Source organism: Acyrthosiphon pisum, chromosome A2 (assembly GCF_005508785.2).
Source record: "Acyrthosiphon pisum isolate AL4f chromosome A2, pea_aphid_22Mar2018_4r6ur, whole genome shotgun sequence".
In the NCBI taxonomy this organism is placed as follows: Eukaryota; Metazoa; Arthropoda; class Insecta; order Hemiptera; family Aphididae; genus Acyrthosiphon; species Acyrthosiphon pisum.
In genome coordinates this window covers 46978824-46999520 of record NC_042495.1, presented here as the reverse complement: position 1 = coordinate 46999520, position 20697 = coordinate 46978824, and the positions used below count along the sequence as shown (strand labels likewise).

The 20697-nt window shown below is 25.9% G+C and overlaps 2 protein-coding genes across 7 annotated transcripts in view; one reads left to right on the top strand and one right to left on the bottom strand.

The window, feature by feature from the left end:
* Nucleotides 1-1549, bottom strand: part of LOC100166076 (multidrug resistance-associated protein 4) — a 12233-nt gene extending 10684 nt beyond the window's left edge. For 3 of the 4 annotated variants that reach the window (XM_008190348.3, XM_029490759.1, XM_029490760.1), the window contains exon 1: nt 1171-1549. The gene's annotated coding sequence lies outside the window, so the exon portion shown is untranslated. The remainder of the gene's footprint in view (nt 1-1170) is intronic. The other variant, XM_029490758.1, reaches the window with a different exon arrangement.
* A 7289-nt stretch (nt 1550-8838) lies between these two features.
* On the top strand, nt 8839-19285 carry LOC100166328 (multidrug resistance-associated protein 4). 3 transcript variants are annotated; one of them, XM_008190347.3, is made up of 27 exons: nt 8839-8890; nt 9204-9367; nt 9508-9608; nt 9929-10039; nt 10111-10245; nt 11930-12140; nt 12333-12555; nt 12639-12795; nt 12868-13006; nt 13087-13197; nt 13272-13553; nt 13628-13792; nt 13872-13993; nt 14052-14149; nt 14213-14298; nt 14360-14742; nt 14807-15057; nt 15117-15196; nt 15910-16060; nt 16136-16242; nt 16527-16650; nt 16729-16896; nt 18012-18139; nt 18206-18451; nt 18538-18710; nt 18779-19016; nt 19104-19285. In XM_008190347.3, exons 3-27 carry the CDS (start codon nt 9532-9534, stop codon nt 19188-19190), a joined length of 4053 nt encoding a protein of 1350 aa, XP_008188569.1. In that variant the 5' UTR covers nt 8839-8890; nt 9204-9367; nt 9508-9531; the 3' UTR covers nt 19191-19285. The 3 variants fall into 3 exon arrangements, with proteins under 3 accessions (XP_008188569.1, XP_016664300.1, XP_008188568.1); XM_016808811.2 differs by having other exon boundaries at nt 18009-18139; XM_008190346.3 differs by lacking the exon at nt 9204-9367 and having other exon boundaries at nt 8849-8890; nt 18009-18139.
* The last annotated feature ends 1412 nt before the right edge of the window (nt 19286-20697 follow it).

Here is a 20697-nt window from a genome sequence, read left to right as displayed (position 1 = left end):
CATAAAAATTTAATTTGACTTTCTTATAGATATTTTTTGTTTGATAAAGGTAGATAATCTTATAAGAAATCTTGTATTACATTTTAAAATCTAAGATTTAAAAAGAAAAATTTTTACGAATTCTTAACTCAAAATAATTTGCTAATTTTCGTGATTTTTCCATATTTTGTCATTTTTTGAACTTTAAATGCTAATAAAAAAAAAACTGTGACTAAGGATTTTTAATATTTTTCAAATGTCATTGTAACAATATAGTAGGAGCCTTGTATTAAATTTTCATAGAAAATGCTAAGATAAACATTCAGTCAAAATTGCATGTATCTACGGTCATTTTTTTTAATGTTACACCAAAAACCAAATTCAATTTTGTGAAAAATCGATTTTGCGTAAAAATTCCCGTTTTTCCTTAATTTTTCTTTTGTTTTTCCCGGCGCTTTTGAAAACTACTGGGAAATTTAAATTTTGACTTCCTCAATGCACCAACGGTATTCACTTTCTAATCGAACAAGATACTGAAGTTGAAAATCGAAGCATTATTTCGACTACTTATCGTGCACACAGACACAAAAAAAAATAAAAAAAAAATATAAAAAGACAAAAAAAAAACACACATCATTGTAAAATCAATACATTCATCTTTCCACTCAGAATCTAAAATATATCTTAATTTCAATTTTTACATACCTACTTATCTGTGTAAATTATTGGAACTAGAAAGGAATGAACAAGTTTGTTATTTTTCGTTAAAAAAAGAACTAGTTCATTTTTTCGTTCTTTTTTTATAAAAGGGAATTCGTTCCAGGAATCCGTTCCTTTTGGAACTCGTTTCTTCCAAACACTGATTATATTACTCGCTATAATATGAAACATGATAATTCTATACCTATGTAATACGTAAATAATAATAGAATATTATATGTATATTTAAATAATTTATGTAATATATTGTGTTGTATTGAACTTGCTGCACCCCCCACAAGCTAAGCTTTTGGAGCGGCGTCATTAAGTGTTTTATTTTAGTATTTGTTATCTTTTTGTAAAATATTATATTGACAATAAACTACCTACTATTATTATGTTATTATATTATATTATGTCGATGTGACATATAATTTACATTTATCTTAAAATATTATGCAAATAAATTAAATACTTAATACATTTACTTACTATTTCAATATATATTATTTGATTTAATATTAATTGCATCCAAATTGCTTAAAATATGTATTATTCATAATTTACACAATTTCTTTATAAAATATTGAGATTTTTTTCTTCAAAAATTACCTGTTTTAATTTGAAAATAATATTATGTTATATATCGTTAACAGTAAGTCACATACGCGTCACTGTTTTGGAACAAGAATATTATGATTAGAAAAGTGTTAATATTAATTTATAATTTAAACTATACACATTAATTATTGTAATCTTGAATCTGCCTAGTCAACTGTTTATAAGTTATAATTGTATATTATTATATGTAACGACGTATTTTTTTAAAAAAGCTTCGAAGTACAGTCTCTTCTAGGTATATTAAAAGTATGTTTCTCAAAAATACAAATAATTATTACCTACCTATCTATAATAATATGCGGCGTTATCTTTATCAGTAAATTAAAACAAACAATTTTTGATTATTTTAGTATTGGCTTATAAGACATCGAATGGTGTTTTATAGGTAGGTACTTGAGTTTATACTGATATTTATGCTTTATTATATTATATTATATAATTATATACTAGTCGTACTAAGCCTATTTTCGATATCAATCTTTTAAGCTGTTTTATACTTTAATATCTAAAGAGGAATTAAGATATTTTCACCATTAAAAAAAAAATTTTCTTAATTTTTATAAAAATTAATTATATTAAAAATTTCAAGTCATGTTGTAAGTACATAAGAAAAATGTTCTATAATCTGATCTACAGTAACTTGAGAAAAATCTGTGTTTTTTAGGTTTTTGGACACAGTTTAAAAGTAAGTAGGTACCTAAGTTTATACGTACTAGACATCCTCTATCAGTTGCTGACATTATTTTATTTTCAGTAAGGTTATTACACGCAACAACGGTTTTATTTTTTAATCTGCTAGATTTACTGCTGGATCTGCATATACCATTGTTTTCAAATGTCCCCATAAAAAAAATTAAGTGGAGTAATATCTGGATATATAGCTGGCTATTTAATGGGGCCATGAGTGCCAAACCACTTTCCTAATTGATTTTTAATAAACAATTTTGTACCCATATTATATATTAGTCTTGTTCATAACACTTATAAAAATAATAAAAAATACGCACAAATATTCATAAAATAACCAATAAGAATTAATTATAAATGATTTTATTATTTTTTTTTTAAATAATAAAAAAAATGTATTATTTTAGAAATTGTAATAGCTCTTATTCAGTCAATTTTGAATTTAGAACCATAGTTGATTCATAAAAATTACTTAAAATAAATAGGCCTGTCCGAATATGGTATTAAAAATAGGTGTTGCTACTAAAAAAAATAAGTTTTTACTGCGCATGCGCAGACAAAATGAGAAAAATTTTAAATGTATCTATAAATGTGTATTTATATGCCCATTAGCTTGTAAAAAAAAAATAGATTTATTCCAAAATAATCCGGCTGAGAAATTCAGTGTTCCATGATAATGTCATAATTTTAATAATTATTGAGAATTTCTAAAAACTGTAAATAAAAATACGTTTCCTGATTTGAAAAAAAAAAATGTTTATTTCGTATATTTACTTTATATTTACTCTAAACGAATAATAATAATATAAATATGTAGAAAATGAGGGGACCCCACTTACCATAATTAAGCCGGGGCCCCGTCCAAAATTGCAGACAAGCGGTCCGGGCCAGTCCGACTATGGTTAATTCTGTTACCGAAAAACCTAAAAATACATAAGCACAGTTTATTTTTATAGTCATAATAAGTTAAAATTTGGACGAAATTACATATTAAAAAACCTATAATAACTATTTTAGTTATTTTGTTGTGATTGTATAATATTATTCGTAGGTACTTGAAACTTTAAAAGTATACTATTATAATATAACTATGATAGTATCATGGTTTGTTGAAGATGTATAATGCGTTATAAGTACCTAATGGATATTGTGATATGATTAATTTGGAATTTATTATAGGTCAATATTTTTTTTAATACTATAGATAAGTATATAATATGTCTTAAAACCTAATCTGACATACCATCTCCGCTCAGAATCGTTTTTATTATACAGTGATATTATATCATTGAATTCAAATTTAATAGTATCCATTATATAGTGATCCACTTTTCGCCTACTGTAGGCAACAGCAGAGCGATATCCACTTGCCCACCTTTTTTTAATTTTTAATTTTAAGTAGTTGAAATAATGCTTCGATTTTCAACTTCAGTATCTTGTTCGATGGGAAAGTGAATATTGTTGCTGCATTGGGGAGGTCAAAATTTAAAATTCCCAATAGTTTTCACAAGTGCCAGGAAAAACAATATAAAAATTAAGGAAAAACGGGAATTTTTTAGAGAAAATCGATTTTGGTTTTTGGTGCAACTCTAAAACAAATGACCGTAGGTTCATAAAATTTTGATTAAATGTTTATATTAGCATTTTCTATATACGATAACATTTTCCAAATATTTTGACTTATTTTGAGCTCTTTACGGACATTTTCAGTTTCCAATATTATTCGTTTTTTTTTTCTATGAATGTCAATAAAACTTTATTTGTTGAGTAAAAATACTTGAAAATTTAATACAAGGCTCCTACTATATAGTTACAATGATATTTGAAAAATATTAAAAATCCTTAGTCACAGTTTTTTTTTATTAGCATCTAAATTTCAAATATTTACAAAATACGTAAAAATGACGAAAATTTGCTAATTATGTTGAGTTAGAAATTCATGAAAAATTTTCTTTTTAAATCTTAGATTTTAAAATGTAATATAAGATTCCTCATAAGTTTGTCTACCTTTTTCAAAAAAAAAAAGGTGGGTAAGTGGATGTCGCTCTGCTGTACAGTAGGTTAGAAGTGGGTCACTGTATAATGGAACAGTATTAAATTTGAATTCAATGATATAATATCACTGTATAAGAAAAACGATTCTGAGCGGAGACAGTATATCAGTCTATGTATTAGACATACTATATAGATAAACCTTATCTATGGTATAAAAAAAAATTGACAATAATAGGTATTAATAATAAATTTCAAATTAATCATATCACAATATCCATCAGGTAACGCGTTATACATCAACAACAAACCTTGGTACTATCATAGATATATAATAGTATACTTTAGAAGTTTCAAGTACCCACAAATAATATTATACAATCATCACAATCACAACAAAATAACTAAAATAGTTATGCAGGTTTTTTTAATATGTAATTTCGTCCAAATTTGACCTTAAAATTACTCTAAAAATAAACTGCGGTTATGTATTTCTTAGAATTTTTGGTAACAGAATTAAATATTTACGTGGAATCTTGTTTTAAATTTTCAATCCTTAGATATAAAAGTTGAACATTTTATAAATTTTTAACTACAAAATAATTATTCAATTTAAAATTTGGTAAATTTTGTCAACATTTTAACTTCAAATGCTTATAAAAAAATTTGTGCCTATGTATTTTTAATATTTTTCAACTGCTATTGTGACAATATATCAGGAGCCTTGTATTACATTTTCAATATTTTTACCCAACAAATAAAACTTTATTGATATTTACAGAAAAAAAAACTAAAAAAATTGAAAACTTACAATGTCCGCAAACAGCCCAAAAAGAGTCAAATTATTTTGAAAATTTTATGGTATATATAAAATGCTAATATAAACATTCAGTGAAATTTTCAAGTTTCTACAGTCATTCGTTTGTTAATTACAATAAAATAAGAAAATCGTCACATGAGTAATCGAGCGAATATCAAATGTTCTAAAAATATGAATTTCAAACGCTTATAAAAATTTAATTTGACCTTCTTGTAGACATTTTTTTTTTGATAAAGGTAGACAATATTATGAGGAATCTTGTATTATATTTTCAAATCTTAGATTTAAAAAGAAAAAATTTTACGAATTTCTAACTCAAAATAATTTGGAAATTTTCGTCATTTTTACGTATTTTGTCAATATTTGAACTTTAAATGCTTATAAAAAAAAATTGTGACTATGGATTTTTAATATTTTTCATCTGTCTTTGAAACAATATATTAGGGGAGACTTCTATTAAATTTTCAAGCTTTTGTACTCAACAAATAAAGTTTATTTATAGAATAAATAACTAAAAAAATTGGAAACTGAAAATGTCCCTAAATAGTTCAAAACAAATCAAAATATTTTGAAAATTTTATAGAAAATGGAAATATAAACAACCGGTGAAATTTGTATGTATCTACGGTCATTTGTTTTAAAGTTACACCAAAAACTAAATACAATTTTCTCGAAAACAGATTTTGTGTAAAAATTCCTGTATTTCCTTAATTTTTCTTTTCATTTTCACTGCGCTTTTGAAAACTATTGGAAATTTCAAATTTTGACCTCCTGAATGCACCAACTAGATTCACTTTCTCATCAAACAAAATACTGTTTAAGAAAATCGAAGCAGTTTTACTGCCCCAAACCGTCATGACTGACACAAAAATAAAAAATAAAAAAACACACATTGTAAAATCAATACATTCATCGTTTCACTCAGAATCTAAAAAACTTTTAACTTACAGGGAATTAGGTACTTTTTTTTCAAGATTAACGTTTAACGTCAAGTAAATTTTATTCCAAAAGTATCTAAATTAAGATAATTTTCGTCAGAAGAATAATGCAAATTTTTAAATGATGTTTTGACTTTGATGTATCATTTTAAATTTCCCCAGTAATTTTCTTGAGCGTAAAGAAAAACTATCTAATATACCATATTATCTGTAAAATAAATGTATTTATTATCATGGGATCAAAGTAAAAAAACATTAAAATAATTTTAACTTTTCAATTTTAACTTCAAATTTATGAAACGTTTATTGTAAGTACGTTTTGTGAAATTTATTTTAATCTAAATACCTTTTGTATCGTTAATAATGTGGATTTTGGTGTCTTTAAATGTTTACACAATACTACCACTACCTACGTCTTACAGAATAATAATAAATAATAATAATAATTCTCACTAAAAGCAGTTTTATACAATGACTAACCTATAGTCAATTAAATTATACAAAAAAACGGTTATCAGCGTATTTAAATATTTAGTCAGTCAGGTAATCCAAATATTGCATAAGATTGTATACATTTAATTAAGTAATACACTTAAAAATTCGATATCGAAACTTTTATACTAATATCTAATTTTAAAATAATATTAAAATATAATAGCTATAATATAAATCAATTATGCTTGTTGGATAATATTTAAATATTTAAATAATTTAAGTACACTATCCGTTTCATTATTATTTTATTAATTTACTAAATTTACTAATTTTATTAATTTAATTACAACAAAAGAAGAAAATCGTTACGTAAGAAATCGAGTGAATATCAAATGTTGTAAAAATATGAATTTCAAACGCTCATAAAAATTTAATTTGACTTTCTTATAGATATTTTTTGTTTGATAAAGGTAGATAATCTTATAAGGAATCTTGTATTACATTTTAAAATCTTAGTTCTAAAAAGAAAATTTTTTACGAATTATAAACTCAAAATAATCAGGTAATTTTCGTGATTCTTCCATATTTTGTTAATTTTAGAACTTTAAATGCTAATAAAAAAAAACTGTGACTAAGGATTTTTAATATTTTTCAAATGTCATTGTAACAATATAGTAGGCGCCTTGTATTAAATTTTCAAGTATGTTTACTCAACAAATAAAGTTTTATTGACATTCATAGAAAAAAAAACTAATTAAATTGGAAACTGAAATTGTCCGTAAACAGCTCAAAACAAATCAAAATATTTTGAAAATGTTATCACGTATAGAAAATGGAAATATAAACAACCGGTGAAAATTTCATGAATCTACAGTCATTCGTTTAAAAGTTACACCAAAAACCAAAATCAATTTTCTGGAAAACAGATTTTGCGTAAAAATTCCCGTTTATCCCTTAATTTTTCTTTTGTTTTTCACAGCGCTTTTGAAAACTATTGGAAAAATTTTACTTTTGACCCCCCAATGTACCAACTAGATTCACTTTCAGAAAAGATACTGTTGAAGAAAATCCAAGCACTTTTACTGTCCTAAAAGGGGATGACTGACACAAAAATAAAAAATAAAAATAAATGAAAAAAAAAATAAAAAAACACACATCATTGTAAAATCAATACATTCATCGTTCCACTCAGAATCTAAAATAGATTTATAATAAACGTATTATCTCAGGAGATATCTTAATGGATAAATCCTAGCGGGACACTCTGTATAGCTATAGGTAGGTATATTTTATCATTTTTACACTGGCTATGTTGGTTAATACAGCTAAAAATGGATGTTGGTTGTATTAAATACAATTTGTATCATTAGATTCATATTATTAAGACGTGTAGTGTGTTATAGATGAATATTGTGTTAACAGCATGAAAATAAAAGTGGTGCAAATTTCAGCTAAAGTCATGAAAATGCATGTTAAATAATGGCTATATAAAAATTTTAAAAGTTATTATTATTTTTTTTTTTTTTAATGGTGCTGGAGAAATTGTCTAGTAGCACCTTCTGTTACTTTTTATGGTTTCACCGATGTCGTACACATTGTGTTATTGATCATGAAAATTCATAAGAATTGAGTGCTAATATTATTAATATTATAAAAAAATAATAAAAATATGTTTAAACTTCAAATGTTTATTATAATTCTGACGATAATCAAATCAAAAATATACTGTGAAAGATCAACCGAGAAGACTTATCTGATCTATGACCTTCAATTACAAACGAGTAATAATGTCTTCAAAATAGTTTCTAATTCTAGTTTTATTGTGTTCGTGCAATATATCACTATTCACTGATAATTTTTAAATAATATTATCTTCTTAATAATGTATTTAGAAATAATTTAAAACTAATAAACATAACATTAGTAGGTAGGTACCTATCTATATAGGTTATATATAGGTATAAGTACTTGAAAATACCTTATATTAAGTAGGTACCTACACCGTACAAATGGCTAAACCATGATTATATTTTTATTTATTTATTTATTTATTTATTTATCGAAGCCTCAGAGACATTAGTACATAATTGTAAACCTAATTTTTTATATAGAATACAATAACATTTCAACAGTTTACGATAGGTAGTTCAATGTTTAGAAGTAAGAATAATGTCGCAACTTGCGGTGACGAATTTTATTTAACTTTTTTACTATAATTGTTTTACTATAGTTTTTCAATATATTATCCAGGTCAATTTATTTCATGAAATTACATTGTTATTTATCAAACATATGCCACTCTGATATTATATTAATTATATGCCATTATAATAATTATCCTAATACCATCATTATAATATTTAAAAATGTACGTTTGGTACATCCACTTTTTCATTGATTAACAAATTGTTATTTTATGAACACAGTGATTTTATGTGTCTCGCAAAACATAATTTTTATTTACTCATCGATATTAGTTACATCGTTTTATATATAATATTATATTAATATATTGATTTAAATAAATTATATTACAAAATATTAATATTTAGGTATATATAAAGATATAACCTACAAATTTTATATTTTATCGATACGTGAGCCAAATTGTATAGTTTGTGAATAATACATTTTCGATTCATATACTATAAACATTATAAACACACATTTTCAATTAACACGACACACGAGATGTTATAGAAAATACAATTCTCAAATAGTAAGTATATTGTAATACTATTTACTTTTTACTTTTTAGTGTATAATACGTGTGTGAAACAAAAAACATGAATAAAGAAGTTGGTATTAAATTACAAATATTAAATCGGTCATGATTAAATTTAATTAAACTTGAAAAGTAGTTATCTACCTATTACAGATATACATTGCATACATTAAAAGGTATTTCTACTGCCAAACATTTAAGAATTTTAATCCAACTTATATAAATAAACTTAAGTAGGTTGGTCTTTAAATTATAAAATTACTCCTGGTTAATAAATGTTATTTCTTAATCTTTTAATGTCTTATAGATTCTAAGGACTGATAGAAGAAATACAATTGTCGATTGATTTCCTTTAGTAGGAACCATATTCATTTTCTAGTGGCTAGTGCTAAAGTAGTAATCAAAATAATTCAGTTGATCTATTAAAATTTAAATATTGTTAGTAACTTCAGATTTTAGCTTTATTATTAGGTAAGTATTTTGTTTTATCATGACATCCATTAAATTTAATTTCAACATAATAGATTTTTATTTTTTATTTTTATGTCATTTAACAATTGAATAACTATCAACAAAACATTCTTAATGTTACCATAACAATGGTTTTTCAGATTTTCATCACAACAGGTAAAAAAATGGATTCTAATTATAAATGTAAACGGCCAAAACATCCAAGGGCCAATGCAAACGTCTTTGAAATCATCTCATATAGGTAAAACAATAAATTAATTAGTATAAAAATAATGAAAAATTCAGAATAATATAATAACAATGTTTTATTAATAGGTTATCTATGTATATAATTCAATCTAAATTCCGTCTTTATACAATCCTAAGTGTATCTTTAACGTTTCTAAAGCTCTTTTTATATATGTATAAATTTCCCTTTCGATATTTCTTTAAAAATCATATTTTGTATTTTTTAATAATCTGTCTGACTATTTCAAGGATATGGATTTATTTATTTTGTAATATTCGATGGAAATAATATTACTAACAATTATTATATGTAAATTGATTTATACCATTTAGTTGGATGTTGGACCTCTTCAAAATAGTACTCAAAAGAGACATAGAAATAAATGATTTATATATACCTTTAAATGAACATACATCATCGACATTAGGAAATGATTTAGAAAAGTAAATCTCTTAAATTTAAAAACCAAATGCTTATTTTCATTATATGTTTATTTACGAACAAATAATTTAAGGAAATGGAGACAAGAACTGGTTGTTGCAAATAATGGAAAACGGAAGCCCAGTTTGTTGAAAGCATTATACATGTTGTTTGGGACTAAAATAATGTTTCGGGGATTAATTCTTGCTATCAGTGAAATTATTTTTAAGTAAGTGATGAAAAACAAATATATTTTATATTTCATATTATAGTTGAGAGTTAAGTTTTTGAACTTATGTATTGTGCATAATTATATTATGAAATATGCTTTTATTATTATCTTTGTCAATTTATGGAAACAGGTTAAAAATAATTTTGTCTATTTGATATATTTTAGGTGAAAATATAATATATTATTAATAATTAATTTTACTTTTATAATATTATTATTAATAACATTAAATTGTTAATAATACAAAATTAGGATAAGCTATAAACGATTTTCATATTAGAATTTAATCTGTTTATACCCTTTGCATGTAACACTTCATATTAAAAGTGTCACGTGTACCTAACCAGACATCCGATTAATTATTATGTACGGTTTTAAAGTGGCAATGTTAAACAACACTTATATGTTGTACCTAACAATAATGAATCATTTGTATTATATTGCCCCAATAAAATTAAGTCTTGATTTCAGATAACCAAACTTTCATCAATATCGTTTAATAAAATATGATAAATAATTTACACTAAAATAAATAGTTTTCATATTATTACAATATTTTTATATAATACGCTAAAATATATTAAACTATGTGGTATATTCATAGCTGGTGATCGGGGTTGGGGGGCCTTACGGAGTCTTAGCCACCGGAAAGTCCGTCAAGCCCCCTCCTTTTTTAGTTGCGTGGGATTGAAGCATTCCCGCTGACATTTATATTAATAATGTATGTGTATTTGATATTTTACACTACGGTATTATAATATTCATAACATATATTATTGTCTTATGAATTCTATAATTGTATAAATTAATAATGATGTATGCCTAGTATCGTATACTCCGTTTATCCAATACCCACCAATTAATATATATTATACTTTGAAAGTTCTTAGCAGTGCAGGCGCCAGGCGTTATATAAATATTGACGGTCTGGGTAAAACCATCATATTATTGTCGTTGCGCCCTCCTCCCACAATTTATCGTTAAAACGCCATACTACCCAGTGAAACCAGTTATTTACCTACATTTCTGGTAGAAATAATATTGCATGGGTCATTCCGGGTTTGCGTAGCCAATTAATATGTCCATTTCGATAAACAATCTTTCTAATATAAATCATCAGTGATCAATATAACTGTGACTTATGTTGTTACTTGTTGCATTTTAATAAAAACCTTGACTTGTTTACGTTCTATCGATTGTTGTTAAATAAACATACCTAGGTTTCTAAAAACTTCGGAGAATCTGTAAGTCCGTAACACATACCATGGTTTGTCATTTGAAAAAAACCGAGAATGAGCAAAAAAGTAACATATTAACAACTGCTGTTAATCTACCATTGACATATTATAGCAATATAGGTATTTATATTAAAGCTTTTAAAAATAAAAATGTCATATTAAAATTCACCGCATACCTTAACACATTTAAATGACTAAATTTGAATAGAGAAATATAATGTATATTTTGTTAATTATTTCATACATTGTAGGTATTTTATGTTTGTAACTTCGAGGACAATCATATTTTAGGTTTTTAGGAATTTATTGATACAAACGTTTAAATTTTTTTAAATATGTTTAATACAAATACCTATATAAATGTGTTACATATGAGACACCACCTCATAGAGTATAGAGTATAGACTATAGGGTGGATGTATGATACGTGTGAACTTTTATAGGATGTTCCAACCTATATTGATTGGTAGACTACTATTATATTTCAATACCGAAGGGCAGAAAACAACCGATGTAGAACAGGCCTACATGTACGCTGCCTGCTTAACAATATGTACGTTAGTTTCAATGGTGTTGTATCATGTGCCACAAGTAGATATGATTCACTATGGAATGAAGATGCGGATTGCTTGTTGTTCAATAATATTCAGAAAGGTATGTTTAAAAATAAAGAAGAATAAAATATGTTTTTATATGCAGCTTCTGTACAATATGCAATATGAATTATTTATATATTTATCAAAATTAACGATAATTTCAGATTGGAAAAATTGTTACTTCATTTCTGCTTCATAAAATCGTTTCTTAAAAGTGACTTACATATATTATTATAATTTTCTCATCTAGGCTATGCGATTAAGTAACACATCTCTAGGTGAAACATCGGTCGGTCGAGTAGTTAATTTATTATCAAACGACGTTAACCGGTTCGATAAAGCGCTATTCTTTCTGCACTTTTTGTGGATTAGTCCCCTGCAAACAATAGTGGTTTCATACTTCTTATGGCAAGAAATAGGTGTATCAGCAATATTTGGAGTTGCAACATTGATTATGTTCATTCCGTTGCAAGGTTTTGTAAAACAAATTCAATAAGACAAAGTATTATACGAAATAAATTAAAGATTAAAATAAATACGTGTACAAACATTTTAGTGTGGTTTGGAAAAAAAATTTCCATATTAAGGTTAAGGACCGCCATTAGAACTGATGAAAGAGTGCATTTAATGAACGAAATAATTTCGGGCATTCAAGTTATCAAAATGTATACATGGGAAAAACCATTTGAATATTTAGTACAATGCGCAAGAAAGTACGAACTAATCTTAATTAATACCTATATTATTAAAATGATAAAAAAAAATTTAATTTATTATATTTATAGAATGGAAATAAAACAGATTCGAGGATCGTCATACATTACAGCAGTATTCGTATCTTGTACGGTATTTCATTCGAGGGTTGCTTTGTTTTTTAGTATACTAGCATATGTTGTACTCGGAAACTATATTACGGCCCAAAAAGTAAGAAAATCTTGTAAACTTAAACACAGAGCTGAATATTGAGGAACACGTGATTTGTAAGTAGGTATTTAAATGTTTAGGTATTTGTCATAGCATCATATTACAATATATTGCGAGTGTCATTGACGGTTTTTTTCCCCCAAGCCATTGCACAAATAGCTGAACTATTAATGACTATCAAAAGAATTCAGGTAAAATTATACATTTTATGAAAATTATGAGAAAAAATAAACTTAACGTCTATATTTACCTGACTATTTTAAAGATTTTTTTATCATACGAAGAAAAAAATTGTAAAGTGGTAAATCTTTCAAAATCGGAGAACGTGACCACCAATAATGGTGCAAAAAAACCTACAATCAACTCTGCATCAATAACTACAAATACTAACAGTGAAATGATGCAATCAAATTATTTGAGAATAGATATTTCAAATGCAACGGCTAAGTGGACTCAAAATGAAACTGAGAACTGTTTACGGCATATCAATCTAACCGTAAGCTCTGGTCAATTAGTCGCAATTATTGGACCCGTAGGAGCTGGAAAAGTATATAAAATAATAAATTATTGTATTTTGAGTAATTTAATATTAATTTTAAAATACCAAAAAAAAAAATTAAGAGTTCATTAATGCAAGCGATTCTACGAGAACTACCACTATCCGAAGGAAGAATTTCAGTGAATGGTATAGTTTCTTATGCATCCCAAGAACCATGGTTATTTGTAGGTTCTGTCAAAAAAAATATATTATTTGGTTCTCCAATAGATGAACATCGTTATAAACAAGTAAGCGTTTGAAATTACTAACGCATTTATTGTCATGTAGGTACTTAAATTTATATTTTCTTGAACGATTTTACTCTAGGTGATACAAGTATGTGCGTTGAAAAGTGATTTTGAACAGTTTCCATATGGTGATGAAACAATTGTGGGGGAAAGGGGAGTAACCCTCAGTGGTGGGCAAAGAGCAAGAATCAATTTAGCTAGGTAAGCCCGATAAAAGGTAACAGGTATTATTTTTGTTTTTATGCTATTACTTTTTCAGAGCCGTTTATAAACAAGCGGATATTTATTTATTGGACGATCCTCTTTCAGCTGTTGACACACGTGTTGGCAGTCATTTGTTTGAAAAATGCATTAAAGGTTATTCTGAAAAACAAAGTTTGAATAATTATAGACTGATTAACATTTTTAATTATTTTATAGGTTTCCTTAAAGACAAAACTTGTATTCTTATCACACATCAAATACAGTACTTGACGAGTGTAGAAAAAATTGTTCTCGTTGAAAATGTAAAAGTAGATTATAATTATTATTATTATTGCGATATAATTCAATGATATTTTTTTTCAGGCAAATATTAAATCAGAAAGCACATATGAAGAACTTCAGACGTCTAATTTAAACTTCGCGAAATTACTTCATTCTTCAAAGGAGATGATATCTACGACTCATAATACATTGAATGTAAGAAAGAAAAGCGAACCACAGTTGATTGTTGATCGTCAAGTGTCTGAAACGAGTGTAAGGTCACCTGTCGATGAAAGTAAATCTCATCAAAACAAATTAAAACCCACTGAAGTAATTGAAACTCGCACTTTGGGGAATATTTCGCATACTGTTTATATGTCATATTTATTTGCTGGAGGAAGAAAGTGTAAAATATTATTTTTTATATTGGTCTGTATATTCACACAAGTACTGATGTCTCTTGGAGACTCCTGGATAAGTTATTGGTATTTAACATGTGCAATGTGTGTCAACTGTTTTTTTAATACCAATTTTTTTTTGTTAATATAGGGTTAACTTAGAAGAACACGTTTTCCGTAATGTAATAAATGTTGCTGATAATAAATTAATATGGTGGTCAATTTCTAGACAAACTTGCATTAATGTTTTTGCCGCTACAATTGTAATTATGATAATTACAGCTGTAATTAGGTCAGTCTTATTTGTGTCCGTCTGCATGAAAGCTTCGATGACTTTACATAACAATATGTTTAAGGCGTTAACTAAGGCCACAATATATTTTTTTAATACAAATCCTTCTGGTAATTATAATTTAGAATTGTTATAGAATATCACCTTACAATTGATTGTATTTGCTTAGGGCGTATTCTTAACCGTTTTTCAAAGGACATAGGCACTATTGATGATTTATTACCATTAAATTTGATGGATTGTATACACGTAAGATAATTTAATATAATAATATTGTATCCACTGTGAATTATTTTAAATATCATGGGTTCAAAATCAAAAGGCGCTAATATGTTTATTTTTTTTTTGAAAATCTACATTTTTTACCTACTTATCGGTTTAGATATAAATTATCTATAAATCAAGATCATAAACGTAAACCGGCACACTGTTTAAAGAGTTATTGGAAAGGGTTTAAATCAATAAAATGTATAAATGTATTATTTAATAGGAATTCAAATAGAAACGTTCAGTTCTTTACTATAGTATTAAAAGTTTAAGCTAATAGTTTTTACCTACATGGTAAAATAAATTAATGACAACTAAAAAGTTCTGTATTTTTGTCCCATTGTCTCATATCCACCGTGTCACCATACAATAATAATATCATAGTACAATATTTTTAATTAGGTAATTGTACATTTGTTAGTCAACTTGTTAGTCCTTAACCAACATTTTTAAACTATCGTTTTTTTCTTTTTATTGTATTTATTACAAACCCAAATTAATAGACTTGGCGTACTTAGTACAACTTTATTATTTTTTAAATTTAACAATCATTAAATATAATTTGTTGCAGAAGAAAATATGACAGTTTAAAACTGCACTTCTGGACAATTCGATATTTTGAAAAAGAACCTTTTGGTTCTGAGCCCACGATATATATCATATATTGTATGTTAATGAAAAAATATTATAACTAGAATGGATTGGCAGCTTTGGGAGTATTTATCGTTGTTGGAATCGTTAACGTGTATATGACAATAGCCGCCTTTGTTTTAGCTTTTATCTTTTACAAAATAATGATTTATTATTTATTATTATCACGGAGTGTTAAACGGTTGGAAGGAATTAGTAAGTAACAAAACTAAAGTATAAAGTATACAGTATATTTTTATAGAAGTTACAGTCTTTTTTGAATAAATATAGCACGAAGCCCTGTATTCACACATCTGAATGCAACTTTACAAGGTTTAACAACAATTAGAGCCTTTGATGCCGAAGAAATATTAACCAGAGAATTTGACAACCACCAAGTTAGTGATCATTGAATTTTACTCAAGTATCTATTTTTTATTCAAATATCGAAATCATTTTAATGTTTTTATTTTTATTTTCTATAATATGCACCTATAGTTATTTTACTATATAATATATTATTATTTATAATACTTACTTTATACCAAACATTATTTAAAATAAAACCTTAAAAGGTATATCAAATATTAGTCATTACTATAATTATACATTCTTATAGGTACATCTTATATTCTTATGTATTTTTGATTTGTGTCGTTTCATATTGTTTTAAATATTACAGGACTTGCATTCTTCAGCTTGGTATTTATTTATATCATTAAGTAGAGGTTTTGCTTTTTGGTTAGACATTATTTGTCTTTTATACGTAAGCGCAGTTACATTCAGTTTCGTTGCAATTGGCAATGGTAATTTCATTAAAAATTATAAGTTAAAAAATAATTTCGTTTGATTATAATATTTACTAACTCTTGATCGTAATACAGGTGTATTTGGAGGAAATGTTGGACTTGCCATTTCTCAAGCGTTTGCGTTACAAGGAATGCTTCAGTGGGGTATGAGGCAAATGGCCGAATTAGAGAACAATATGACAGCAGTTGAAAGAGTATTAGAGTATACAAATATTACACAGGAAGATGCTATTGAACCAACAGGTTGTGTCATTTAATCCATAATTTATTTAGCTGCTATTAATATGTGGAAATAATAATTAAAGCAAAGTTTCTAATAACTAGTAAAAATCACAGGTTACGAACCATAACCCGGAGTTTATAATTGGTAGGTATGCAGCATAATGTTAACGACAGAACAAAAAATAATAATATGGGGGCAGTGCCGTTATTGGGAGAAAGTTTCAAGGTCTAGACAGATACAGAGTGTGTTTAGGCTCTATTTATTTAAATATTGTTATAAAGTGATATACAGAGTGTAAAAGGAAGACCTGACAAATGAAATAACTATGGTTCAAAACAATATTAAAATTCCCCTTTTTTTTATTTAAACAATTTATTGACTATTGTGCTACACGCACAATTGTGTAACATTTTTTTTTTTATAATACTGAAAAATTCAAACCCAGAAAAATGTAGAAAAGCCAATTTGTAAACCTAATTTTTATGAATTTTAAAACGTAAAAACATTTATTTAAGTCATGTAGTTTATTTCATATACAATTTTTTTTAAGTAATCAGGATCTTTCATTCGAAAAGTAATAACTTTTTTAAATAATATATAGAATTTGACAAGTACTAATTCAAAAATTCTTTAAAAATATTTTTAAAAAGTATATAATTTTTTATTTTGAAAAGTAAAACTATTAAATAAAAGTATATATATATCTACAAAACCACCCCATGTCATTTTTGTCAGATAAAAAATATATAAAATAAAAAGAATAAAAAATTGATGTAATTAAATTTAGAACGTGAAATTAATTAAAATTTAAATCTACAATAATTACCCATATAATAATATGTATCCAAATATCTGATTATTAAGAAAATATTGAGTAATGTTGTATGATGTAGGTAAAATTATAAGTATATAATAGCATAAACATAATCTTTTGAATATTATTGATATTCGCATATTGCACAAAAACGTTTGATTTATGAATTATAAAAAAACCTTGCACTTCCTTATATTTATAAAAATATTAAAGTTTTTCAGTATGTAGACCACGTACTTAAAAAATGAAACCAATATGAAACATCTTAAATATTTAATGAAAATTGTATATATATTGTTGATATAATTTGTTTTATAGTAGACAACAAACAATCTCCAAATTGGCCATCAAAAGGACAAATTATATTCAAAAATTTTTATCTACGATATGGACCAGATACATCATATGTTTTAAATAACCTCAATATAAACATAGAATCAATGCAAAAAGTAATTTTTAATCATTGTAATATTTTATACAGTTAAATAGATCATACAGTTTTTTTTTATACTTAGGTAGGAATCGTTGGTAGGACTGGAGCAGGAAAATCTTCTTTAATTTCAGCCTTATTTAGATTAGCTTTTAATAAAGGTAATATCATTATCGATGGTATAGAAATTCATGGACTTGGACTAAATAAGCTGAGGTCTAAACTTTCCATAATTCCTCAAGAGCCCGTCCTGTTCTCGGGAACAATGCGAAAAAATTTAGATCCATTTGATGAGTATCCAGATCACATACTTTGGAATGCATTAGAGGAAGTAATTGACTTTATTGTTTAATATTATGTTTGCATTAACTCGTCTAAAAACACTAAATACAACAATAAGATTTTTCATTATATAAGGTTGAACTTAAAAACGTTATTGAAGAATTGCCTAACGCTCTTGATTCAAAAATGTCTGAAAATGGTTCCAATTTCAGTGTTGGCCAAAGACAACTAATATGTCTTGCAAGAGCTATAGTTCGAAACAATAAGATTCTCGTTTTGGATGAAGCCACAGCTAATGTTGATCCACAGTACTGAATTAATACTATTTTTATTTTATAATAGACTGGTGCTATACAGATCTTTTTTTAATTTCCAGGACAGATGCATTAATTCAAATGGCCATTAGAACTAAATTTCGAACATGTACAGTCTTGACAATTGCACATCGTTTGAACACTGTTATGGATTCGGACAAAGTTCTGGTTATGGACAAAGGAAAAATAGCCGAGTTTGACCATCCTCATAATTTGTTGCAAAATAAAGGAGTATTTTACAAAATGGTGGAACAGACAGGACCGGCTACATCTGATTTTTTACACAGAATAGCTGAAGAGGTACACTACCTATAATTATATTTTTACTAGGTACTTACTGAAGAAGTTTAATATGAATTTATGAACTGTATTTGTATATTGTTATAGAGTTACCATGCTCTAAGTTTGGGGACAGAACCAGCATCCGAGTCTTCTGTCAATGAAGCAGATGGCATTTCAGCGAAACATATATAATAATATTTTTATAGTATCACTTTATAATGTCATTACACTTACAAGTTACCTAACATAACTGAACTAGATACGTGAACTAGTATAATTCTAAACCCTAAAATATATTGACATAAAATGTGTTTAACTTACAAAATATGTGATGAGGGTAATCATATATTATTTAGTTATTTTTATTTACTATCCTTCCTAATAACTAAGTAGACATGTATTATAAAAGCATAATATCGTAAAAATCGCAATAAGTACATAGATCTTTTCCTCGTTTTATTTCTTTGAATTAATGTAATATGCTTAGAGACCCCTCCCATTCGTCATATAGGATTCATTGGTGTCGAAGGTTTCTTCAAAATATCAACTCTAAAAAAATCTTGAAACTATAAGACTATATTATGATGCCTCTATATAAATCGCTCCATAATAAAATAGACTGTCATTAGTTATCAGAGACAATAAATCATAAATACAGAATAAAAAAAAAACAATTTTTTTTCTAAATTATGTTAAAGCTAAATATTTTTTTTTCTCCAGATAATGCTTTTGTAGCGATTAAAAAATTGTACTAATTTAGATTATCCGTGTTCAATATAATAACTTTTCCTAACAACTATATTATACCTAGCACATGTATTTGAATTATTTATTATTTAAAAAAAATAATTTAAAATAGCCTATACTTGTTGATAATTTGTGAATTATTGCTTCCTATTGTTACTTTTTTTTTTTATTCCTTAGTTAATGAGAATATAAAAATTACTAACCATTAATATTCTTTTTTTTTGATAACCGTAATGCATTATAGCAGAAATTAAAATGTAAACATTTTTGGGTGCATGTAAATGCCATCAATACTTTTTTACTACGAGAAAAAAAAATGCTAATTCCATGGCTTTTTTCAGTTGACAATAAAATGTTGATGGAATTTACAACATGTTATAAGTCTCACTCTAAAAACTACTTCCTATAAATCGGACATTTACAATCACCCAAAAATTAACATGGTCTTAGAATTTGATTTATAAGATAATATTTTATAGCAATTACCATCTTCTTTTAGTAAATTAATAAAATAATAATGAAACAGATAGTGTACTTAAATTATTTAAATATTTAAATATTATCCAACAAGCATAATTGATTTATATTATAGCTATTATATTTTAATATTATTTTAAAATTAGATATTAGTGTAAAAGTTTCGATATCGAATTTTTAAGTGTATTACTTAATTAAATGTATACAATCTTATGCAATATTTGGATTACCTGACTGACTAAATATTTAAATACGCTGATAACCGTTTTTTTGTATAATTTAATTGACTATAGGGTAGTTTTTCTTTACGCTCAAGAAAATTACTGGGGAAATTTAAAATGATACATAAAAGTCAAAACATCATTTAAAAATTTGCATTATTCTTCTGACGAAAATTATCTTAATTTAGATACTTTTGGAATAAAATTTACTTGACGTTAAACGTTAATCTTGAAAAAAAAGTACCTAATTCCCT

What these genes read in the sequence shown, in the direction of transcription:
- LOC100166328 (XM_016808811.2), top strand. Translation starts at nt 9,532, where the DNA reads ATGGATTCTAATTATAAATGTAAACGGCCAAAACATCCAAGGGCCAAT. An exon ending in TTTCGTTGCAATTGGCAATG is followed by an intron (nt 16,651 to 16,728) that starts GTAATTTCATTA and finishes ATCGTAATACAG; the next exon opens with GTGTATTTGGAGGAAATGTT. An exon ending in TTTGGAATGCATTAGAGGAA is followed by an intron (nt 18,452 to 18,537) that starts GTAATTGACTTT and finishes TCATTATATAAG; the next exon opens with GTTGAACTTAAAAACGTTAT.